Source organism: Poecilia mexicana, unplaced genomic scaffold (assembly GCF_051168715.1).
Source record: "Poecilia mexicana isolate PSO_F unplaced genomic scaffold, ASM5116871v1 scaffold_14, whole genome shotgun sequence".
Lineage (NCBI taxonomy): Eukaryota > Metazoa > Chordata > Actinopteri > Cyprinodontiformes > Poeciliidae > Poecilia > Poecilia mexicana.
The window spans coordinates 24,146,931-24,173,993 of record NW_028263383.1 but is presented as its reverse complement, the minus strand read 5'-3'; the positions used below and the strand labels follow the sequence as shown (position 1 = coordinate 24,173,993).

At 37.6% G+C, this 27,063-nt stretch overlaps 1 protein-coding gene across 3 annotated transcripts in view; it reads left to right on the top strand.

Moving 5' to 3' along the window:
• LOC106926735 (glutamate receptor 1-like) overlaps nt 1-27,063 on the top strand; it is an 87,642-nt gene that overhangs the window by 37,255 nt on the left and 23,324 nt on the right. For 2 of the 3 annotated variants that reach the window (XR_015765241.1, XR_015765242.1), the window contains exons 6-13: nt 2,644-2,748; nt 4,096-4,206; nt 6,591-6,797; nt 8,183-8,398; nt 9,466-9,589; nt 9,705-9,846; nt 11,616-11,814; nt 18,509-18,756. Coding sequence is in view for 1 of the 3 variants with exons in the window: in XM_088012395.1 (XP_087868521.1) it covers nt 2,644-2,748; nt 4,096-4,206; nt 6,591-6,797; nt 8,183-8,398; nt 9,466-9,589; nt 9,705-9,846; nt 11,616-11,814; nt 18,509-18,756; nt 20,148-20,210 (1,415 nt within the window). In the remaining 2 variants the exon portion in view is untranslated. Of the gene's footprint in view, nt 1-2,643; nt 2,749-4,095; nt 4,207-6,590; nt 6,798-8,182; nt 8,399-9,465; nt 9,590-9,704; nt 9,847-11,615; nt 11,815-18,508; nt 18,757-20,147; nt 20,211-27,063 lie in introns of all 3 variants that reach the window. The other variant, XM_088012395.1, reaches the window with a different exon arrangement.

The following is a 27,063-nucleotide window of genomic DNA, read 5'->3' as shown; positions in this document are numbered from 1 at the left end:
GGATACTCACCTTATCAGCTCATGTTTGGAAGACAACCAAACTTACCCATTGACATTGCATTTGGACTCGACAAGCCTACTGGGAGGGGCGAAACACATAGTCAGTATGTAAAAGGCCTCAGAGACAGTTTGACAGAGAGCTACAAAATTGCTATTGAACATAGCGAAAAGACTGCCTCTTACAACAAACAGAGATTTGACAACAAGGTGAGGGAGTCTAAGCTCGAAGTGGGAGATCGTGTGTTAATGAAAAATGTAGGTCTCCGTGGTAAACACAAGATTTCCAACAGGTGGACTAACACTGTTTACAAAGTGATCAAACAGATGGAAAACCTCCCTGTTTATGTAGTAGCTCCCTTTGATGATGTGGGTCCAGAAAGAGTCTTGCATAGAGACTTGTTACTGCCCTGTGGTTTTCTGTCAGTTGCAAAAGAGCAACCTGAGCCCATAACACAAACCCAAACAAGGAAGTCTAAAAGACTACAGTCAAGTGCAACAAAAAGAGGTGCTGGAAATGAAGTTCCAGAGGATTTGCTGCTGGACAGCGAGGATGAAGATGTGGAGTATTATTACTATCCTCCAATAAAGATGGTGACTGATGTTGGAACCCGAAACGATGATGAACAGGACAGAGACATGCAAATTGGATCTGAAGACCAAATGTTGGACACAAATGAACTTGCCAGTGAGAGAACAGAAACTGACAATACAGAACAGGACGTGACAAACGAACATGTTTCAGTGCCATCACTTAATCCTGAAGCTTCACCATTTGAGCCACAAGAGCCAAAAGAGACCATATCAGAAGAGCAGCAGCTCAAGGGTGAGTTAACCCAGTCACCCACACCTCGAATGTCCATCCAACCACCAGACCATGTCATAATAGATATTGACAACCCTGAAACATCTGAAACTGTTATCCCTATTGGAACGGACAACCATGAAGAGAATGTTGAAGTAAGGAGATCAACAAGAGAAAGAACCCATCCCAAGAGACTCACCTACCCATCCTTAGGAAACCCACTTGTGGTAGTTATGCAGTCTTTACTTGGTGGCTTAGACAAAGCACTACAAATAGCCCTTGAACGTGACTTTTATGCCCCTGTATTTGATGCTTAGGAGATGTTGACATGCAGGGACGCATGCAATTAATGGGGGGGAGGATGTAACCCACATGTATATGTGTGATACTGTTAGTAGTATTTTATTTCTGTAGGATTTTGTTTTGTTATTTAATGTTCCCAGCAATTCAGTTTATATTTTCATTTTGAGTTTTCTTGTCATACCAGAAACCGCCAGCAGGTGGCTTGTGAATTACACTCTGGTTTAGACAGCAGAAAATTATTGGAAGAAGAAGAAAACCGTAGCTGGCTGTAGTACGTTGTGCGAATTACTGCATGCTATAAGATAAATTCTTGATTAATTTCGGTAACGGTTAAGAGAAAAGAAGATCCGTGACCTTATCCCTGGCAGTAAAACACATTTTTACTGTGATTTTCTCTGGTGAGTGTTGTAACGTGTTTTTGCAACCGAAATTAAGCTAATGCTAACTGGCGTCACAGGCATTACTGCTCATATATTCCGACAAGGAAGAACAGAGAAACGTAAATAAAACCAATCGGAGAAACGTGTGAGATTAAAATGATGATTTTCACTGTATTGCATTTTTTGTTATGTACAAACTAAGAGGTCGGATACAGTGTGATACGTTTGTTTTGCAAGCTTGCCATTAGTTGAATATTATTTTGTGATAAATGGAATTTATTGCTTCCTGCATACTTTTGAAACTTAATAGTTAATTAAGTTCTATATATATGCAGGTTGGTTTTTTTAGAACCCCATTCAACTTTGAAGACTGTCCAGCTGCACAGCATCGCAGGCCTGGATTGGATTGCTGAGCTCCAGGTTTCAACCCAAGACCTGGGACTGCTGGATCCGCTGCCTACTTTGCACTGGATAAGATAAGATTTTGGATCCAAAGAAACACATGGCCATTTAACAAAGACTTGACTGACTGACTTAAATTACTGAACTAAAAAAAAAAAAAAAACTTCCAAAGGATGAACTGAACTATAAGGAATCTGAACCAAAAGAAAATACACTGCCTGATATAAAAAAGGTGGACACTTTATGTTGGAACAAAAGGAAAAAAAACTGTACAGTAACATTCTGTTCCAAGTTGTATTAAATAATCTGTTCATTCTTGATAATATGGTTGTTGTGCTTATTATCCTCCTTTTTGAACTTAGAAAGATAGACTAACTGTAACTTCAACATTGAAATCTAAGTTTCTCAACTTATCTATTCGTAAGTTACACTAGTTGGTTACAGCCGCAACACGCAAACTTCCCCATTCACTCAGTGCGTTATAGTTCCACATCGCTTAGGATTTGTTGCTGCGCGTTTGCGCAGAGTGAAGGAAAGAGGAGACCAGCTGCACAGGCAGGCTGGAAATGAGATGATCGGTATCGGCAACAAGAGCCAATGATCGCCGATCACCGATCATGCACTTTTTCACGAAAATCGGCCCGATTATGATCGGTGACCGATCGATCGGCACACCTCTTATATATATAAAACAAACTTCTGTATTTTTTTTTCTGTTTGTTCTAAAATGCTGAAAGTAACATTTAGTTTTTGCAGGTTCGTCTTGAAGGACTGACTGGTCACGTTGAGTTTAATGAGCGAGGACACCGCACCAACTACACATTGACTGTGATGGAGCTCAGCCACATGGGGCCCCGGAAGGTGCAACCGCTCATTGTTTCATTAGAGTATCAGATTTCGGGAAGCAAGTCAGCAGGTTTTAGCTACATCAGCTCCTTCAGTAATTAGTTCCCTCTACTCTGATTAAACCTGTGATAATCAGTACAATCAGCATATGCTTAGGGCAGAAACCTGCAGACTCTAAACTTTCTATTGAACTCTTTCAAACCCTAATATCCCTCCATTGTTATTAGAAACAGTTATGCTTGATTTATCATGAAGCAAATCAAAGTTGTAATAGAACCAAACCAGGCCAGAAAAAGGTCAAATTGGTCTTTGTTTGAATTTACTGTCCTACCTAATATTGAAAAACCAAAACCAGACCTATAATGATTCAAAACTGTGCTAAGAGTTACCAGAGATTTAAGGCATGAAAAGACCAGTTTAAAATGCAAACAGATGCCAAAGATAAAGGAGAAAGATGCACAATTCAAAAGCAGGTCACAAAATAAAAATGTACAATAAAATAAAGTGGGATACCAAATGACCTAAAGCTGGAGATGAACATCCACCCACTCCTCACATCCTTCACCAGGTTTGATAGTTTTATATGAATGTTGTTTTTCTGCTCAGGTCAATTTGTACATAATCATGACTTAAACATGAATTAATATTGAAGCATGTTTGGGTAAGGCAGGATATGAATAACTGGGTGATAAGAGGAAGGTGACAAGCTGGGGTGAGAATTTTATTGGAAACAGCTACATCAACATCAACTGCAGTAAAATTCACATTTAAGGTAAAACTCCTGAGTGCGTATGGTTTACTTAGTATAGGTCTGAAGATTCAATCTCCTCCTATTGAAGTACAATGTTGTCATTTGACCTGAATAAACTAAAAAGCGTCTTGACCTGTGACTACTCGACAAGTGATCACATAATCTACAGCTCTATGTTTAATTGAAAACCTAACATCATTTTTGTCACAAACATCATATTCCAAACATCAAGCACACACAGTGACAGGTTGATTTGGGATATTTTGCTCTCAAAGATCTGGGCTCCTTGCAACAAGTGAGTCAACCATATATCCTGGAGTCAAATGTGACTAAGGAAATCTGCTATGTAAGGCCTTAACCAATAAGTTTTAGTTTTATTTGGTCCTTTCTCCCTCTTTTTTCATTTTAGCTTTTCCTTTTTTTGTCTTTTTTACTGTTTTGTTTTCTTTCTCTTTTCATCCCATCTTAAGAGCCATACAAAAGCAGAGGCTTTATCTGTAACATATCTTGGTTTCTATTATAAAACATCAATAAATCTTTAACCTTTTTCCGGTCTGTGCTGAATGTCCCTCGCTGTGATTTTAATGAGCTCGTTGTTGCTTTGCATCCAGATCGGCTTCTGGAATGAGAAGAGAGGCTACGTCCACACACCCGTCTCCAGGCTCCCGACAGAAGAGCTGGTTAATCTTCTGAACAAAACCTACATTGTCACCACCATATTGGTGAGACTGGGAGGATGACATGCTGCACAGTTCACCTTCACTTTAACTTTACAAACATACTAATCACTCCATTGGTATTGGTCTCGCTGAATGACCCTTTCCTGTTTCAGCAGAGCTGTTTTTAGCCTCAAATGAGAAGCATAGAACCAAATCTGAAATTCAATCTGATTCCTATAAAGGAGCAATCAGAAATGTCCTTATTGTTTTCTACTTTTGTCAATTGTTTTTTTCTGTTCCTTTTCAAAGAACCCAGTTTACAAGAATGAGAAATCTGACTAGTTTGTGTTGCATCTCAGTAAATTGGAATACGTGTTCAGATATGTTTGATCATAACCTTTAAGCAGGTGTTAAACATACTTTTTGTTAAGAGAACATTTCTGTACCCTGATGCTTGTACCAGTCTTAGGACTATCACAATATATTTGCCTGAACAAACATGGAGTAATTTTCAGCATCACTTGAGAATCATTTCAAACTTTTTTTTTCCAAAATTGCTTTTACCAGATTATAAATGTTTCTTGCCTCGGTATGCTGCTGTTGATTCTTGTTTCAACTTGATTCAATTAGAGTAATTGCATCTTTCCATATTTTAAAATTTAGATCAAGTTCAGATTGTGCAAAAAGCAGCTGCAAGATTTTAAATGGTACAAATACAAGATCAGAAACAGTGAACTTCAGATTGTAAACTAATATAGTTGACATGCAACTTGATGCTGTCAGAGTTGACACCTATTAAATAAACACAGGAAAGAGTGGCAGAGATTCTGAATACTCGCGAGGAGAACAGACAGAGATGTGCTTTCAGTTACAATCTCCTACCACGCTGCAACTCTAAAGGGAGGGGAAAACACTTCACACAGTCACAGCGCCAATGATTATCACTAACTAACAACACAATCTATCTTGCACTAGATTATCCAGTTCCTCACACAGGGTCAAACAGAACAAGTTGTACGTCTTCACAGCGACGGTTTTACAGCTAAATAACAGGTCAAAAAGCAGGACGATCTGTGAAGAGCTGCTCACTGAGGAAGGAAATCAGAGAGATTAACAATACAGGAACATTTCTTAAAAGATATGACTAAACAAATAAGAGTACATAAAGCAAGAACATTATAAAGGTATAACAACATTTGATAATAATACAATTTACCTATGCATAGTTCAGTTCATTAAACTGACTTTATGATGCAATGAGTCCTGAGGCGTAGGAGAGGTCACAGGTTTTCAGTGGTGGAGTCGCATGTTGCTGATTTTATTCTTTGTATTTTGTCTTTAAAGATTCTGCAAAGTTATTGTAAAACTTGTTAGATGAGAGTCCAAGAGGGATAGAGAGTGATGGTTAGTCAGTCTGCCAACAATAATAAACTGTTATTTGTATTTATAAAATAAGAAGATAAACCATTATCTTCTCCTTGAAGATTCTGATTTTAGAACCTGAATCTGTTGTCTTTTCATTCTTCATAAGACAAGAATGAAACTTTTTTTCTACATTTTGTTATGTGGGCTCTAATCACAGGACATTCCTCCAGCCATTTTTCTTTTTGGTTAAAATGTTTGTTTTTAACAGTACAATTTCACCCATTAGCCTTACTAAAGTTATTGATGTCACCACCAGTGACAGGTTTATGTGATGGTGCTAAGATCTGGGTGGATACTGTAGAGAATGAGATCATTAATGTGGCTTTGACTGATCATCTGTCCTCTGCGTCATTTCAACAAGAAACAGAGCAACATTAGTCACAGCATTAGCAATGCTTAGACCTCTGGAAGTAACCAGATGTTGTGGGTTTATCCAGAAAACTCAATATCTCCTCTGAACTTCTATTTTTTTATATGAACATATAAATCCACCCCATGAATGCAGAAAATAGAAAGCATTATATTACTATATGATTATACTTCAGAACTCTTTCATTCAGGGGCATCAAAGTCATTTTCATTTTATCCATATCAAGATCATGGATGTTCTCAAGGGTGGGTTGTACGTGAATGTATTGATAAAACACATTAAAAAACTGTTAAGATATTAATAGCTGTCAATAAACTCAGAATTATCTGGGGATTTGTGCGAATTTCCACAATAGTGGAATCACAGAAAACTGGAGTGACTAATTGATGTAGCTTGACATCAGCAGCTAGAGGACCACATAAAGGACGGGATTTAAATTTGACACAATTGTCAAGAATATTAATCATCCTAGGTCTACTTTTTTGTTTGTGCTTAATAACAAAATGTGCTATTTTTTATTCTATCATAACACACAGCTCCCACAGATGGAAGTGAAAAAATAGAGGGTTTGTTTGTTAAAGAATCAAGATACCATGGTTCAAATAAAAGCTCCAGTAATTACTTCACATTCTGTTTCTCTCTGTGGGCACAGGAAGCTCCTTACATGATGCTGAAGAAGAACCACGAGCAGTTTACAGGAAATGACAAGTACGAAGGTTACTGTGCTGAACTAGCATCCGAGATCGCCAAACATGTTGGCTTCACCTACCGGCTAGAACTGGTGGGAGACGGAAAGTATGGCTCCAGAGACCCGGAGACAAAGCAGTGGAATGGCATGGTGGGAGAACTGGTCTACGGGGTGAGTTTGGATATAACAGGCAGTTTACAGAATCCAAGACAAGTAAGCTGTTTCAGCTAATCTGGTGACAACTTGTCAACATAGAAGAATGGAAGAGAGCAGAATTTATTTTACTTTCCCACAATGGGAACATTTCTGTGCAGCACCTGCAAAGTGACAGGTAACCAAAGCAAATATACTAACACAAAGATAGAATAAAAACAAAAATAAAAATACTGTACAGTAAGGGCAAAATTTCAACATAAAACAACATTCAAACCAAGGCACTCAATGCATATTGAACTCATTGTTTCATAGAGAATTTTAGTGAAATCAGCTCTTTTATTGATAGCAGAAATTTCAAGAAGAGTGAGCTTCCACTTCTGTTTGTGGAAGCTGAAGGAATAAACAGGAACGAACCAGATATGCTACACATTTCTAGAGCATTAAGATTCAAATTCAAATAATCACAGCCTCTCAGCATTGTATCAACTAGGCACAGTAGAGCTTCTATTTTTTTAAATATCTAAATATAACTTTCTCTGACTTAAGAGTTAATTTAATACTTTTTTATAGTGTAAATACTGTGGAATAGTAAACTTCAGAACATTGGGTTGTGATCCCAACTGGAGCTTTTCCTCCTCTGTTCTGGTTTTAAAAAATTGGTCCAATCTTAGAGTTACATCAACACCTTTTAGTGGAGTTAGTAGTGGCTTTGCATTATAAATAAATGTATAAATGTAGAAGTACTGGTTGTATCTTTAGATCTGAAAATTATTTTTTATAAGATTTTTTATATGATTCCTAAGAAAACTAGATTAGACTATCAGCTGTAGTATTTCTTGTCCATTTTGTGTCTTTAATATGACTGAGGCTGGGTCTTCAAGTCAGCAAATTAGTCTGGTGTCAAAGACAAATGATGTTATTACACATAATGACAGTAAATGAGTGAATTAATGCATGGGGTCCCACTCAGTATTGTGGGACCCAACGCCCACACTGGTATTGGGTCCCACAATGCCAGTGTAAAGTAAAAAGAAAATAACACTTACTTATACAGTTTTGTTGCAGATTTTTAATTTTATGCACATGCTATTTTTCATGACAGAGAACATGTGGAAAGTATCAAAGAAAACATTCAAAATAAGGCTAGAACATATCTACAAGGAAGGTGTTGCTTTGACATGTTTTCACTTGAGCAAAGAAATTGCTTTCGTAAGTTAGGTCAAGTGTTTTAAAAATCACCTGTTTTGAGCTTCATGCTCACATGAACAGTGACAGCTCTACAGATGTTTTCATTATGAGTCAGTGAACATGTCTGTTAGCTTCAGCAACAGACATGTTCACTGTTTTTACCAAACAAAACCCCCCATTGGGTGACATCTCTTGTCTGTATCCTCCTGCAGAAGGCAGACATGGCCGTCGCCCCACTGACAATCACTCTCGTCCGAGAGCAAGACATTGACTTCACCAAACCCTTCATGTCTCTGGGAATCTCCATCATGATCAAGAAACCAACCAAGTCCAAGCCAGGCGTTTTTTCCTTCCTTGACCCACTGGCCTACGAGATCTGGATGTGCATTGTTTTTGCCTACATTGGAGTCAGTGTGGTGCTTTTTCTGGTATGATGGCAGGGGTCAGAAATGCTTGTTAATGTAAACTTGTTTCTAATCAAATATGGAAAAACACAAAGTATTCTTCAATATTTGTAAAAACTAGTATGAGCTAAAAACTATAGCTACATCCACCCTACATTTGGAAGCAACTAGTTATTGAGTAATTATTTAGGAAAATTAGAGTTGTCAAGAATTTAATGCAACTTAAATTACAAAAAGACTAGTTTATATATGTTGTCTTAAGTTGGAGACAAATGACATAATGCCAAATTGACATGGAGCTATTCTCAACATAAACACACATCCCCAAAACACCAACACACACCCAACATATTGAGCAAATGTATGCTGAGACAACACAATAAATGTCATCCATTGTACAAGGTTGTTTTCCTTTCTTCATGCAATTGTTGTCATTGACATGTAGAAAAGAGCCAATATGGGTCACTGAATGTTATGCTGTGTGGTGGTGAACAGCAAGAAGCATCCAACTGCACTATTTTATGTCAGTGACACATTTATGTTTTCCAGTTCACCCACATGCAGAAATATCTCCCTCACCACTCTGCCTCCACAAATCATGACATTTGTAAAAGAAATTGTGCACATTTATGATTTTTGCTTAAAACAATCCTTTCATTTAACCCCCCCGCCCCCTTTTTTTTATATTTGGCTAAGCGCAATATACTTCTGGAAGGTCTAGATTAAATTATACAGAGACTTTGTGGAAGGAAAAGATGGTCTGTGCTTTTAATAAAGGTTTGATTGCTTCACCAGGAAAATATTTGTTTTAATATTGAGAAAGTTGTATTTATGTTTTAGTTTTTCATTTAAAACTGGATTCTCCTTTGACATTGTTTTCTTTGGCAGGCGTCAGTCTCATTTCCTATCAAAAACAAACTAATTAGTTAAATGTAAATAATTTTAAATATAAATATACCAAGAGTATGAATAATTTAGGTCTTAACTGTAGCAGACTAAGTCATCTGCTTTTGTACTTCGTTACAGTTTATTTTGAATATTCCAGTTGATCTTGAATCAGTTTGTCTGATGATCCTCATGACTTTTTGCAGGTGAGTCGTTTCAGTCCCTACGAGTGGCAAGGCGAAGAGTCCGATGAAGAAGATGAAACTGTTCCAGCTTCAGCATCTCGACAAGCTCCTCCCACTTCATACTCGGAAGACCCTCGCTCTCCAGGTATCCCACCATTTTCAACATCATCACCACCTGATAAACTCGCTCCCATGTTGTAATTCTCCTCACTTCAATAACCAAAGTTTAGTCAGTTTTTGTTATCATTCTCTCCTTTCAGGTTACTCTCAGGCTCAGAATCAGAACCAGAACCAGCAGAAAGATAAAGAAGCTCCTGAACACACCAACGACTTTGGGATCTTTAATTCTCTCTGGTTCTCACTAGGGGCCTTCATGCAGCAGGGCTGTGACATCTCCCCCAGGTAACCCTGAATGGTATAAAAATGAACTGTGTGGTAATTGATACATATGTAGACGAAAGATCATATAGCCAGCATTTTTATTCACAAAGCTGCCTGTCTAAAGCAAAATGTCTGGGAGATTTGTTGTCATAGCTGAGCTGTGATTAAAACCACCACCTCTTTACACATCAGTTTCTGATGTAGACACACACACACTTGCATTCAAGAAACATTTGATTGCATGTGACATGGTGCCTGATTTTTAGTATTTCCAGCTGCGGTCAGGCTTGAGGCTGTTTCTATTCTCCATGTGTGTCAGGTTCATCATGCCACATGCATGTTTATGGCCTTGCCTTTGTGCCTTTTTCTTCTGACAATGACCTTATTTAGGCATATTCCATCCCATATGTCATAGCACATTATGATGAGGTAAATGTGTGTTGTTCATTGGTGATGATTACCTTAAAGGAAAATTGTGAGTAGAATAGTTTCTGTTAGTATAATTGCTGTGCTGTTTCGTAGTGAATACATGGTGAATCCACAGCCAGCCAAACAGCTAAAATCAACTGCACAAAATTCCAGGTCCTTTTTCCTTAGCCCAGATAAGATGCCTTTAGTAATGGAGAGTTTAGTTATTATTTTATGAAGAACAAACCATCTCCAGACAAAAATAAGGTATATAATAGGGCAGAAACATTTATTCATTTTCAACATTCATGCTCTCAGATAGTGCAAAGCAGAACAAACTTGGCCAAAAAGTTGGAATAAGCAGCTGGTTTGTTGATCTATCCATGTTCCTCTTCTAAGACTTAGCATCAATGTGAAACAGCTTGTTCTTTTAAAAATAGCACAGTAGATGCTAAGATGGTTTTAGATTCTTTAAAACATGGAAGTCACAACTTTTTACTTTGTCTGGGTGGCACTTTGGTCTCAACCCCAGAGGGAACCAGTTCTTTGATGATGAGCTGCCTCAACCAGGGGAAGTTTTGGTTTCTTTGCAAAATTCACCTCATCTGGTGCTTTTCTTTGGTTTGTTGTACACCACATTACACCGAAGCTGCATCAATGTGAACATCACACAGGGTCACCTTTAGTGGGATGGGGCCCCAGGGCTAAACAGGATCTGTGTGTGTGTGTGTGTGTGTGTGTGTGTGTGTGTGTGTGTGTGTGTGTGTGTGTTTGATGGGATTTGACTGAATGTATTCTATGCTTTCAATGTTAATGTGAAACATGAATATCCTGCAGGCAGAAACTCTCAGCTGCAGTTCTTGCACCTACTGTACAGCTTTAAGTCAAACAAAATAATATAAAATAATGTGTGCAGTGATTTGATGTCAGCAGCTCAACCAAACACATTAAAACTGAAGTCTGCTGAGGTCAGTTTCTAGAAAGAAAAGGATCTGAGTGGAAGAAGATGGAGGTTTTGGTTTTGTGCAGATTAATGTTTACTCTTAATGTTTACCCCTTTCACCCAATTATTTAACTCTGAGACAAAAAGGTTGACCATCATTTCCAAAATATTTAAAGTACTCCTTCTGATGGTAAGAAAGACATTATTTTAAACAATGAAATAACTATGCTAGGCCAAAAGTTGGTGATGCTGCTACAGTAAGATTGAATGCAAGCACTATTTTTGCACATTAAGTGATCTCATCAGCACATGAGTGAAACTGTATACTCTGTTTTCCAATCGGAAAGGAAAAACTAAACAAAATAGGTCCAAGTCCAGAATGCAGGCAGCAGTTCCTGAATTTATTAAAAGCCGGTTTACTTTCTGTTCTTCCCCACAGATCCCTCTCAGGTCGAATTGTTGGAGGGGTGTGGTGGTTTTTCACCCTCATCATCATCTCTTCCTACACAGCCAACCTGGCAGCTTTTCTCACTGTGGAGAGAATGGTATCCCCCATAGAGAGTGCAGAAGACCTAGCCAAGCAGACTGAGATCGCCTATGGTACACTTGAAGGGGGCTCTACCAAAGACTTCTTCAAGGTTAGTGTGCATGTTCACTCTTGATACCATAACAAATAAAAAAATTAGCTGCTTTTCTTTTGTGCTATAAATGAAAATGTCCCTCTGACAACTAAAATGTTTGTTAAAATTAGACCAAATCGAAAAAGTATAGATTGAGTTAGTACAACTTATTTCAACTTATCTAATGACACTTTTTCAAATACCAGAGGTTACTAAGTGTAAGTCAAAATTTGATTAAATCTTTTATCTCAAAGTTTCACACACACATTCAAACATTCACACACACTACTGTGGACACACACACATGCAATACTAAAATTACATACATGCACTATTAAATTATCACACATGCATATAATTTTCTCTCACACACTACTAGACTCACACACACACACAAGACTAAAATTGCATTTATATGGTATTAAAATATCACACACATACATACATACCGTTTAAAGCACACATAGCTACTAGTCTGAAGGAGAGGTCAGAAATGTGTGTGTGAACTAATACTAGACTGCTTGAATGACAATAGATGTATGTGTGAGATACTCGTACTTGTCTGTGTGAGAGGTGTCACGGAAGAGGCGGAGATGGAGATCTCATAGAGTATGGCTGGATCTAAACTGAGCAATATTGGCACGTCCAATAGGCGGCAGCAATACAGGGAGTAAGCAACCAATGACAATGAACTTTAGAGAAAAGAAGGCAAAACATGGCTAACTGTAATTTGACAACGAGCGGTATAGGACAAGCAGCCGCAATTTTTAATTGCATTTTCTCATCAGCGGATCTAACAAGCAGTGTGACCTGTGCCATAAGCCAAAGAACTCCTATGAACGCTGGTGTTGTGACTATCTGTGCTAGCTTATCAGCTGTTTTAGAAAGATACTCTATGGTAGGAAAATCTGACGTGAAGCACAGATCGTCAATACATCGGCGCTCATCGGAGCTATTTTGTTTAAGGCACAGGACACACTGCTTTTTATAGTCGGCAATAATAAAGTACCATTAAGAATTGCAGCAGTTTGTCTTATGCTGTCCTTTGTCAAATTACAAATATTACCTACATTGCTCAGTTCGGGATCCACGCATGCGCGATGCAATCTCCAAATTATGCCCCATCTCTTTCGTGACACTTCTCACACAAAGTACGAGATATAAGTATCTCATTCATATACATGTATTGTCGTCTAGTATTAGTTCACACACACACACACACACACACACACACACACACACACACACACACACACACACACACACACACACACACACACACACACACACACACATACGTTTCTGACCAGGGCCGTGCAGAGACCACAGGTGCTAAAAAAAAAAAGGGCACATCTGACCGCATTTTAGGACCGAATATTAAAGTCACACATCTTTCACTGTTTAATAAACAATGATAAATTACAAATTGTGAGATATACAACTAGATTAAGTACATCTTAACATAACAACTGCCTTGTAATATTAAATATATTGTTCACTACCAAAAACTGCATGTTGATCATGGTAAGAACCTTCTTTTTTTTGTTCTTACCTGCGGTACTTGTTCTGACCCAGTTGGTCAACAGTCCACTACCTTTGGCTGCTTCTGGCAGATCTTTTCTTTTTTGCTTTTGACGTCTTTCTTTATGTGGCATCTTTGAACTGAAAAAAGCAAAACATATTGAATTATTATCAGAACACTATATTAAACCACACTACCAATTATTGTCGTGTTGGATTTCAGTTTCTTGACACACATGCAAGTTCACACAAGACCAGAGAACACTGTTCAGTGAAAGTTTAATGTATTTCAAAGGTATGATCAAATTGTGCTCCAGAGGGTAGGCAAGTCAGCTCGGGTTGTCATTCGGATGGAGGTTGCGTGGAGGGAAAGGCTAGGATCCGGGAGCAATTCCGAGGACCAATGATGGAGAGGGAAGGAGAGCGGCAGGCGGAGGTGTTCAGTCTTGGCAGGAGCGATCTTAAAAGCCAGGCGTGGTTCCTGGGTTGATGACAGCTCGTCGTTTTCAACAAGTGAGACCATCGAGCGATGAGTGACTGCTCCTCTGCTTCTTAAAAGTCCACCAGTCAATCAGTCGGAATCAGCTGCCGGTGCGCCAGCCTGTCAGAACTCTCCTCCGAAGATCCTCTATAGGAAAGAGCACTCACACCAACCCGAATCCTAACAATTACTTTATTTACCCTTGTGTTTAAACCAATATGTTTTTCAGTTCGTAGCACAACATAACAATATTACTTAAAGTCTGGATTGAGTTTTTTCCCCTTCATTAATGATATGTGTGACCGGTGGACTTCTGCGTTGTGTGTGTTATGTGGTGATCAGCAGGGGTGAAAGTAGGGGGTACGGTCGGGTACTGCGTACCCCTAAAAGATTTAGCGGGGGTACGCAGTACCTGCAAGAGAGAGGAGCATCTGTCTGCTGTAAAAGAAATCAACGGGTTCACTGTGCAGCCGTGAGTTCACCCACTAATCAGCCGTGACTGATTAGTTTTTCCAAGAACAATCTAAAACACAACTTAATCAGTTAATAAGTAGCTTTTCTCCCATTTCATATTGTTTCTGAAATCTTAGTGCTTTACTAGAGCAGGGCTCCAATACGCCGATAGCGGAAGGTTTTGAGTCGATCTCAGCATTAGGTGACAAACTGAACGCCGCCAGGAGGCTGAGACCAGCAGGTCCTCCTCTGATTGGCTTAAAACGTTCATAACTTTATTAAAGAACAACAAAAAAATCAACAAAACTTGTTCAAATTAATGACCCAACAACAATAATAATCTCAGTGATTATTGTTTCAACAAGGTGTTGCGCAAATCTGTGCGTTTCGGTTCCATTACCAAAATAACTAGCAGAGCAGGAGTTTAAAATTAACTATTCAACCACCACTGTGTTCAGGGAGGCTTATTAATGATGCAAAATAAATATCAAGCCTGCAAACCTAATATAACGGACTGAATGTTTTTAACATAATCTCTGCTCGGCTTGGGGAGGGCAACAGGAGGTTGCCACGGCAACGGGTGTGCTTAAATGACAGAGAGGGAGAGAATAAAAAGGTAGGAGTGGTTTAGAGTTGATCACCTGTTCAGGTTGTTTTACCTTTGCTGTGGCTCATTACAGCCGCTGTAATTTCTGAACGTTCAATAAACGACAAACTTGGACTAATTACCTCGTTAGTCCGAGTATACGTCATTTACAACAAACATCAAACACGGTAAATATGTTTCATTAAGTATTTAACAAATGACTTCTACCGCGATAATTATGTGAAATTAAATTAATTGTCTAATAAAATAGTTTGGTGCTGTCAGGCTCAGAGTCTGAGAGGCTTTTCCTTTATCAAACATTTTTTTCCCTCTTATTTAGTGGAAATATTGATGTTGATGAGACTTAATGAGAACCTTTTTCAACCTTTATAGCTCCACTGTTGAAAATGAAGCTCTAACATTCACAAATGACATTGAAATAAAATCCAGTCCAACATCTGGTTTGAGGCGATTCCTCTGGAACCTGTTGGAGGAAAAATATAATTCACTGGGGAAATCTGCCCCAGTGAATTATATAGTAGGCTGCCCCAGTCATTGTTGACAAAATTCAGAAGATGAGCTTTAACCTAACAGAGCTCTGTGGTTCCTCCTATCAGTGTGAGAGTCAGGGTGAGGAGGAGCCATGTTAGGAAGAGAAGTGGAAGCTGCAGGATCTTCAGAACAAACAGGTCATGATGCTGGGCTACTGATTATCCCTCTGTCTGGACACAGGATCAATAGAACCAGTTTAAAAGATAAAATGAATGGTTATATGCCAGACATGGAAAACTGGGATGACTCCATGCTTTTTTTTTTTTTTGTCATAGTACCCCCAAGAATTTAAAACTACTTTCACCCCTGGTGATCAGACAAACCACAAGACACCAAGTCTGGGTTTGGAGGCGGACTCCGTTTATTTAAACTGTCAATTGGGAGATATTAGCATAAGCACCTAGCATGTGCTCCAGTTCTCCAACCCGATCTCTCCCTAGTGGAACGAATAACAAAAGGGCAGAGGAAATTAATGACTTAATATTTATAATAGTCCTAGAGGACCCTGAACAAAAGAAGAAAGTAAGGTGGAGCTGGAGGACCAAACCCCTTATAGTAGACACAGAGGAACACAAGAACAGTCAAGTATAAGTGAACAAATACATTAAAGAACACATTTTATGTAAATATACAATTATTAATATAGACCCAGTTACACACGCTTTTATTGGACAGGAACAGATTGATTTATTACATACATGATATCTATCATGGTAATTCAGGGTCAGTTATTTTTAATTCTAAATGAATATCCTTGTTGGACTTTTATTTAAGTGCTATTCTCCTTCAAGATACATTTACCTAAATAAATGCAATGTACATTATGCAGGAAAGGAAATTAGAAGATCGGACATATATCCATTATGGAGATGATCGGTTTTGGATGGTCGATGTGCCCTTATTGCATAAGCGATACTGAAGAATGACTGATATCATTAACGATACAGGGAAGAAGCTTTTTAGTTATCTTGCTTTGCTAGCAAAGTCGTGAGCTAGCAGCTAGCTAACAGCACAAAAACAACAGCCTAATGTCTGTATGATAAAAATACTGAATCAATAGATAAGAACAGTTTTTCCTCACCTGGCTGTCTCCTCCCCTCAGTAGTTCTAATACAAAATTAACAAATAGAAAATTAATAATATTGTATTTTCAAAGATTGTTTTTAGCAGTAAAAATTTAATGTTACCCCTCCCAGACCAAAAAACACACATCCGTTTTTGCCCTGAACCGCAGATAGGGACGAACCTATCTCCGTTAAATGGTTCGTTCCTGCTTGGAGCGCTTGGCGGTGAAGCTGTATTCAGCTGCAGTCAGTAGAAGCTGCAGCTGAATACAGCTTCCACGAACGACTGTGGCAGTTACTATGCTGCTAAGAAAAGTTATAAAATCAGGTTTTCAAAAACAAAATGGAGAGAGGGAGAGAGAGAAAAAGGCAAGAGTGTTAATTTATAACCCAGTTTTTCTACAAGAGGTGAGTAGACTGTGTGAGATTATCAACTATTTATCATAATTTACTTAGCTACAGACTACTGTTTGCCTCAATTTCACTAGCATTTAATGAATTAGGAAATAAATTACCAACATATTCATATATTTAATTTGTTCCCTGTGCCTTTTACCACTTAACAACAGATGAGTGAGTCAGCAGAGGCTCTAACCCACGTCCCTCCTGACCTGTTCTCTCCTGAGTGAAATTAAAGCTGCAGTATGTAACTTTTCTATAAAAAAAATTTTCGCATATTTTTTAAAACTGTCGTTATGTTGTGACAGTATGGTATAATCTGTGAAAAATCTATTTCCTCTGCTTTCTCCCATGGTTCTCTAGAAACAACCAGTCAGTGGAAGGAGAGTTTTAGTGCTGTCAATCACAATCTCATGTTGCTCTCATCCTTCCTCCCCCTTGATTTGTGCCGTGCTGCAGCTAGCATAGCACAGAGCTGTGCAGATTCAAACTGTGAATGCTCAGTTTAGTTAGCATAGCTACCAATGATGGCAGATAAACGGTTTCTTGTAATGATGAGTTGTTTCTCCACCATTAGCACATTTAGCAGTGAGTGAATGAGGCTAATTCACAGTGCTAAGAGTGGCCTACTGGTTCTGATTGGTTGTTTTGGTCAGAACGTTGCATTACTTTAACCAGTAATAGTAATTCAGGAAGGAGATGGAGGAGATTGATTGTTTTCACAGATTATCTGTCTCATAACAAACTGCTACGACATTGTGACAGCTTTAACAAATATGGAGAAAACATATTTTTTATTAAAGTTATGTACTGGAGCTTGAATAAAATGCAACTACATAGCATTTTACCAAGTCTGGATTGCTTTATGTGAAGTTGCATGTTGCTTTTGACTGTTGCTCATGGGGAGACATTTCAGTATCTAAAACTAATAGAATAAATTTAAGCAACCTACTTGCATACTGGATGTGGACTGTTGGATTTTAAATTCATGAGCAGTAAATATTGTGCTATCAGTATTGGACCACAGAAAGCAAGGTGGTTGCAAGCCTTTAAAACTGTGATGCTTTTTATGGGTCAAACAGACTCAGAAAATTGTAACAGCAGCTGCACAGGGGGGCCCAATCTAATTTTTTGTCAGGGGGCCCAAGATTCCTGGCGACGCCCCTGGTCAGAGGGCTTAGGAAATAATAATAATAATTAAAAAAAAATAAAAATAAAAAATTTGACCAAAAGGGCATTTGGGGGCAAGGAGCAAAAGGGGCAGGTGCTCAAGCCCCCCAAACCCCTCTGCACGTGCCTGTTTCTGACCTCTTATTCAGTTTAATATGTCTGTATGCTTTAAACTGTATGTATAATGTGAAGGCTAGTGTGTCAACCACTGTAAAACCTTTATGGTACATCACTATATAAAAACTTTTTTTTTTAAATAAATTACTTTCTGACAGAAAATTAAAACCTAAATAATATTGAGCAAACTTGTTTCCAATGTCATCTAGGGAATTGTACATTCTAGTTTGTAGGATGTGCAAAACCAGGAGGATTTAGCTAGATTCAGTACTGTGATTAAAGTTCAAAATCATCTTCACAAATGGAGCGACTTGTCTTAAACAGTATAAATTAATGTTATCTCATTTTTGCTCTTCACTCCCCTTTTAGAGGTCAAAGATTGCTGTGTTCGAAAAGATGTGGTCATACATGCGCAGTGCAGACCCGTCTGTATTCGTAAAGAGCACCAATGAGGGGGTAATACGAGTCAGAAAGTCAAAGGGGAAGTATGCCTACCTACTTGAGTCCTCCATGAACGAGTACATCGAGCAGAGGAAACCCTGCGACACCATGAAAGTAGGAGGAAACCTTGACTCTAAGGGTTACGGAGTGGCCACTCCCAAAGCATCGCCCCTCAGGTACACTCTGAGTGTCTGGTTAGCGGACGCCAACGTGGGGTTAGTGTTGTCTCGTTTTTGTCCGTTATTTGTGGTAACTTCTTAAGTTAGAATAGAGAGTGCAATATCAAATATTTGTGAGATCCCTCAAACATGGATCCACACCCGTTTCTGACAATTAAATCTTTGCTTAGAACACTAAATCTGCTACTTTAAACAGCTCCCTCTACTGTGTAAATGCTGAAGTCTAGAGCATTCTGAGTAAGGGTAAAAAAAAAGTTTCTAACTCCTCAAAATATAAAGGAACATCCGGTGAAATAAAACTGAATGAAATTATAGATGTTAACAGAATTGATCGTGTCATTTTTTCAGATTTTCTTTACCTTTAGCATATCTCCCAGTCAACTTTCTGTAAAAATAGTCAGTTAAATTGTATAGCTCCAAAACTTAAGTCAACTCAATTATAAAATTATACAAACCTTAAATGCATGAAGAGTAATTAGATAGGATGTTTTTGATAAACAGCGATATTAGAGCTAGAGTTTTCATTAAATGCATCAAAGATTTCCTCTAAAACTTTGGAAGGAACACTTTTTTATCTTGCTAATCTTGCACTGTCGTAAACTCAAAGTGAAAATGGTTTCAATCATCACATAAATTTTATTATGAAACCGTGCAATTGAAATTCTGGAGTATGAAATGGATCTGATGTGTCCAATCCTAGTTACAGTCCTAACTATGGAGTTACAGAGAAGACAGGTGTTTGAAACACCAGAAAGAAGAAACATTAACTATCAATATTTATTTCAATATTTTATTAAATAGCAATTTTAATTCAGAAAAATGTGTCAACTGTAGCCCTTTGTCGCTAATAAAGACGACATCCAAGTGAAGGCTAGGAATGCTCATTTCTCAATTCTCATAAAATTTGAGCCGGTTTTAGATTCTCTTGGTGGGAAAGGAAATGGCAAGGAAATTAATCAGTTCAATCTAAAATCTGTGTACATGTACACACATTATGTCGCATTTCCTGTTTCTCATTTCTAGTTTTTCTCCCATTTTATTTAAATTCCAAAATATGTAATTGTCTGAGATTGAAAATTGTTTAATTCGTATTTGTCAAATTAAGGTTCAAACAGAGAAAGTAAAGTTAGTCAAACATTAGAGCTAACATCAGAATGCTGTTAGTAAAAATGGTCTAAACAGTAACTGACTTCTGCACACACAGAGTGTTGATTTACATAAGCAACTGATTGGATTTTGTCAGAAACTGGATGATTGGTGCTTAATAAGGTAATCGAGTCTGTTAGTCTTGAGGGGTGGATCACAGTTTTATTGTCTTTGTGTCTGTCTGTCTCTTAATGTGTCTGTCTGTCTTGTCTCTCTTTTGTCTTTGTCCACATGTCTGTCAGACTGTCTGTCTCTTGTTATCTGTTATGCCTGTCTTACTGCTGCCTGCCTGTATGCCTTTACATGCACCAGCGCACTAACAACTGCACTCATAATTAGAGATGTGCCGATCAGGTTTTTTCCTTCCGATTCCGATCACCGATACCGATCACATAATTATTATTTTTTTTAATCATAAGCACACTATGTGGAAAAAGGAACCATGAATTCACCTTAATTTAGATATAAAACTTGTTTTTAATAACTTTTTCCAATTAGAAAACTAAACTAAACAGGCTTTGTGCAAATTGTACTGCTATTGATAATACTATCTTTAACAGACTGAAAACATATGAAGGCTCTGAAGAGGTTAAATAATGAAAAGAGTCAAAATAAAACCTCTCACTATTGCCAAAAAATTAAAATATAAAACATTCAAAGGCAAAAACAGGTTCCATTACAATAAACAATCCAGAGTTACTGAATGAAAACTTCCTGTTAGCATGGCGGCTAGCTGATTACTGCTAGCTCTGATTGGCTGTTTCTGACTGAGCGGAGTAATTATGCAGAACAGGAGGAGATCGATTATTTTTTTAGAGATTATCTGTCTCATGTTAGGACAGCGAAAGTTTTAATATGTAGGTAAAATGTATTTTTTAAGTTAGATGCTGCAGCTTTAAACAGGTTCAGTGTGAGAGTCACTACCAGGTGGAGCAGAAGCGAAGCTCCGTCTGTGAAATATTACTACCTGTAGCGTAGCAGCGGTTCAACAGGAGAGCAGAACCAGCGTCTTTCATCGCAGCTCGAAGACTTAAATAATTTTCCAGGTTATTTTTTTAGCTTTCTGACCATCATGCTAATCCAGGTGAGTGTTTGTAGCTGTGCGCTGCTTTACCTGCTATCTGATCCTCCGTATGTCTTTTTTACTGCAGTGAGCCTCGATGTAGCCAAACTCCGTCAAGTATGTCATTGTTTTTATGTCATATTAGCTTCGTTGTGTTGATGCATTTTGACATGCTTCAATTTTCCGCCGCAACACGCAAACTTCCCCATTAACTCAGTGCGTTATAGTTCCACATCGCTTAGGATTTGTTGCTGCGCGTTTGTGCAGAGTAGGGCTGAAACGATTCCTCGTCACAGAACAGATGGCAGATCAAAATCTGACATAGATCTGATATTAAACTCATGAGATGTCAAACCATTGCAGTAAAGAATCAGATACTGTACAACATAGATTGTTAGATACATTCTGCTCAAGTCCATGTACCACAAGTAAATAAATAAAGTTTAACATATAGTATTGGTATTACTGTAACAATCAACACAGTAATTTGTATCGTTGATGTCTTTCTTAGCAGCTTATTTATCATTTACTTTTTAAAAAAACATTGAATAAATAGGTCAGAAATTCCTTTGATATTTTTAGAATCTCTCATGGCCGCTGAGCTTAATATGAAACAGTGGAAGCAGAGTGAAGGAAAGAGGAGACCAGCTGCACAGGCAGGTTGGAAATGAGAAGCAGGTGATCGGTTTGTGTGATCGGCGATCACTGATCATACACTTTTTCACGGAAATCGGCCGATTATGATCGGTGGCCGATCGATCGGCACAGCTCTAGTCATAATCAGTGTCTCCTTCTGTCTCTGTCTTTCTTCTGCTGTCAGGTAACACTGAGCCTCAGCTTTAGTACATTTTATTTAAATGAAAAATTTAGACCAGTTACTACTGACCGGAATGTGGGCTGATTATTTAAAAGAAACAAGCCCAGCTGTGTTTATTTACACTTCAATGTTCAAAATAAATGACCAAGACTGCATTCCAATTTCTGATACCAATGATGAACAGGTTTTCTTGCAGAAAGCTAAGATGTAAAATAAAATTCAGCACACTATTTCTACAAGGTTCAATTAGGATTTGTATATTAGAAGCCTTAGGATCATTTAATGTTAAAAAGAGACCGGTCATGAGAAAACCAAGACAAGGAACCAGGCAGGATGCAGCAGAAGGAACCAGCAAAGAAAAATGAAAATCAATGAGCTGAAATACTAATGAAAGGAAATGGTGGAGTGCTGGACCAGGTGAGCACAATCAGTGAGGAAAGCTGAACAGCTCCTGCAAAGGGGAGCAGAAAGGGGGAAAGGCGATTAATGAACATGATGATGCACAGAGAGTTGAACTTAGAAACCAAGGACAAATTGCACAGTTTATCAGAAAGTTAAAAAGTTTTAAACCAACTTAAGAAAGTTCATAAATGGTATAATAATTGAGTCTTTTCCTGCCTTTGCGCTTATGGACAAATTAATTGGATGAAGTTGGCTGAATAAATTTTGCAAAATAACACATGCAAACACGACATTAATCACCAAAATGGAACCAGTTTCTAGTCTAAAAGCTTCTTCAGTTATTCAGGGATTTCATAGCAGTAATACAAACTGGCTAGTTCACATATTTATTAATAACTATTACTCAACTGTGATGGGATTGTGTCATTTTTAGGCACCTTTTCTTCTAGCTTCCTTTTGATGACAAAAGCAGCCTGCAGAAATGTAGATGCCAGAGCAGTTAAATTTTAACAATAATAAATGACAAAATAATCTGCATAAAAGTAGTAAGAAGCATTTGACACATTTTCACACAGCACAATAGTGTAAATTGTAATTAAAACTGGCTCTAAAACAGAACCTTGAGGTACACTGTTTTTTTTTTTTTACCTTAAAATATAACTATGAATCCCTTCAAAAGGAATTCATAGCGATTAGTGAGCCCCTGTCTGCTATAGTGACAACGAAACAGGGAACTTGCTTAAGATATTTTGTAATAAAGTTTAAGAAATAGATTGGGTAGATTTCTAAAAAATGTTACATTTAAAAATATTGATGTCCAGGGATCATTATGCCCAACATTGCTATAACTAGTTGTGGCATCTTTATTAGAGAAAATGCTGTGGTCACCATATAACATTATTTTTTTGTGACAGGACAATATTTTTCTGAATGCCTGGATAAGAATCACATGATCTAGCATATCAGAACTATAAACATAGTTTATTTTTAATAAGAGTCACTGCTTCTTTATCTCAGGTTTATTCTGATGAAAATAAATAAAAGGCAATGGCAGCACAAAGCAAGCATCTTTTAAAAAGTTTTATGTTTAAATCTTTGATCATTATGTCAGATGTTTACATTGATCATAGAATTCAAATCTTCATAAAAAAAAGACAACAAAAATATGTTGTTGCGATCCTAATAAACCCAGACCTGAACATGTTTCCCCATATTGATCAATCCATGTTCATTCAGCAAATTAATGCAGATTTGGTTTTTTTATTATTTGATTTAATTGAATACAGTTGAACTAAACTAAAAGTTGGGTAAATATTTCTAAAAGTTTAGATTTTTACTTGACAGCAGAATTTGAAAGATTTCTTTTCCTTTCCTTTGTGTTTGACATAGAATGGAAAATGTATCAGTTGTTCTGTGTTGCTCTTATTATTTCTGCCTCATGTCAGCATTTTTATATTCAAGCCAGAAACAAACACTTGACAGAGGAGACTGCTGCACTCTGAATGTAATCATTTGTTCCTTTATGTTGGAAAATACTCAATCAGGGAATTGTTTGTGGTCCACCTTTTCTGTCTCCATGTTTCTATGCTTTTGAGCTGAAAAAGAAAAACACAAACCAATTCACTGCTTTGAGGGGGGAAAAGTCATATAAAAGGCAGATTCCATGTTCAGTTGCTAAGCAACGTAGTTGTGGTAAAGCACTTGAATGCAGAGCATTTATTTTAATCAACTTCACTCATCAAAAGCATTAGCTCTGTGTGAAGAATCGGTGCTGTCTCTGGCTATTAACTGCTGTCATGGTGACAGATAAACACATCCTCTTTCAGTTTTGCATATTAGGACATAATAAATAAAACTATCTGGTATTTAGCAGATTTTTAAAGCTAAGGAAATATAATCTCAGAAGAGCAATACAACATTGACATTAAATTCCATTCAAATTGCTACTAGGTTGTTGGAAAGGCTGCTAAGTTATAGGAGGAGATTTAAGCTTTAAGACAAATCTGGCATTAATATGAATAGTGATGTCTTTTATGCTGCTTTGCAGGCACACAGAGTTTTCATTTGAAATGGGAGACATTGCTGCAATCAAAAGCTGCCTCTTCAAGAAATAGTAGCAGAGAAACAGTCTATATGCTCATGTGCAAATCTTACTACATTATTTTCTCATAAAAGTAGCTTTTCTGCATTTTTTTTAAGTTTATGGAACATTTTGCAAAACATTATGTCTGTGATTATTCTGACTATGATTCTGATTACCCTATGATATTGAACCTGTAAAAATAGACTCTGCTCCACTATTCTTCCTGCTGGAGAAGTAAAGGCACTCACATAATTGAGCGTATTTTGAGTGGACTCAAAGCGGACGTTTGCCAGACACGTCTGTGCACAGGTCAATTTTTACGTCACAGTACGATGTTCACATTGAACTCTTTTGTATGCAATACCGAGCTCATAAGGTTTGAGAGTCGGCACAACCATTCAGAAGGACACTGCTCAACCAGACTGCCACTTTGTGCTGCTTTAGCAGGCGTGCGGTGGCTGCCCTGGAGAGGAAGCATCAGACTAGGTGCCGAACTTGCTAGCATCCATTTGGATTGTGGAAAATTAAGGGATTTGTCTTGAGAAAGGACTATGAAATCTCAACAGTGGACAGTGTGTGTGGACTTCATGCAGCTCACAGAATACACACAGTATTCTGGGTGATGGTGGCAATGGCAGTAGGAGTTCACCCTGCAATTGGTGAATCGCTGGTTTGATTCCCAGTCCATCTGCCCTTGTTGTCTGTGTCTGTGACCCTTGTTGACGCTTCACCCACAGTGCCTGCTGATGTTGGCCAGAGGGGTTGATGGCAGCTGTAGCTACATTCCAGCAGTTTGTTGTCAACAGTGTGAATGAGCCCTTTGAGATTTCAATTGGAGCTAAAGGGCTTCATTAATAAATGGATTATTATTACTAGTATGCCCACGTATGCAGGATGCTTTTGGCCTTTTCAAACATAAACAGAAGATGAAGATGTGAAGGACCAGTTGAAAGGAGAGAACACATCATTGTTTCTGTCTCCAGATGCTGATGTTTTATTAGATGGCCGATTTTCTCTCCTCCTTTAGAAAATGCTATAATTTCTATTGTACACCAGCAGCTGGCCATAATATTATTAAGAATTATGTCAAAATTCCTTAAAAAGATAGGAAAACAGAAAGCATGGGTAAGGAAAGGCTAAATGCTAAAGCTTCTTTCAAAACAACTGTAGCTCATGTTCCTTTTGACAGTCACTGACCTCTTCAGCTCACTTTTAAGATTCATGGAAAACAGAATCTAGATGAAGTGACAGAGTGTAGAAACAGCTTCTCTGTAGTTGCTGTGATTTCTATCATTGAAGTAATTGTATTCATGTGCACTTAGATGTCTTTATATAACAGAAATCGAGTTTTTAAACATCCCCACTTCAAAAAGCATTTTTAAAACTATAAAAAAAATTCCATCAAAATTCCATTGTGCATTTGGACGAGTTGTGCAAAATGAAGCAGAAAATCGACCTATGTTTGCATCAAAGCATGATATTGACAGGGCCTTATTTTTAACATCCTGCTTCTGAATTTTGACTTAATATCTGGTTAAATAAATGATCACTCTGCCTTATGTTTCTTGTTCATCTGAGTTCAAATTCAACTAATTAAAAAAAGAGAATATTTCATATTCTGATATAGAAAACACTGAAACTGAAAGAGGATGTGCTTTGATTTTGTCTTTGTTTCATCTTTGTTGTTTATCTCTGGTTAAAGTGAATCATTTTGCAAGAGTTTTGTTCATAAATGTAAACATCAAAGCATCTGATGCATCAGATTTGAGGTGGAGTTTGACGAACTCAATGGATTCATCACTCCCCCAATTATACTTTTGACTCGTCAACCTAGTCCCTTCAACATACGACTCCAGCTAGTGGTAACTGAACAGTATGCAGTACATCCATACCTCATACTGAAAGTCTTCACATATTTATCATTGGAATTATTTATAAACTGGAGAAATGGGCAAAAAGAGAAAATACAATTGGATTTATTAAAAGATTTGATATTATGTTACAATAGATATTATTTTTGATATTTATGGACCCACCCAGCTGCAGTCCTAACTTGAATCTGATTTTTAAAAATCTACAGAGGAACTTTTGAATGATGGTGCAGAAACCTTCCAGCCTCAAAAGCTTATCTTAAAATTTTTAAATATCAGTGGAAATATGCAAAAATAAAGTAAGCAATTACAAGAATTCAAAATTGATACTAATTTATACTGCTTTATCTTTTGATAAATGCCTTTTCCTTTCTGATAAGAAAAACCTGGTTACATGATGATGCATTTAATCTACGTCTACCAGTTCTTTGAATAATTTTACACTTAATTATAATTGATATCCAGATTTGCTACTTAAAATCAGCTGTTCAAGGATTCTCTTTATCCAATCTGGCTGAGTTAGTTTGCTGAGAAGAGGTGGAAACTTCTGTTATCTAATACATGTAATGTAATGCACACGATGAGGAGCCCACTGTGACATTAATATGCCCTTGAATATCCTGCTAAGATCGTCCATATAGTGACAGATTTATATTATCTTTGTCTAACAGAAAGGCACCTGAAGAAACAAATCCACAAATTTAAACTGTTGTGATCTGCAGTTGGTGCTCTGGAACAAAACTCTTAATTAAGCATTGTTGTTCATATTATCATGTCATCAGTGCTAGTGCTGCTCTGTAGCTTTGATCATCATCTGCATGTGAAGAGGAACAACAGTCAGGTGTGTTTCATCCATGACTCACAGTTTGAATCACTAGTTCTGACCTCATGTAAGTTCCAAGTAAATCTTGGAATGTTTTTC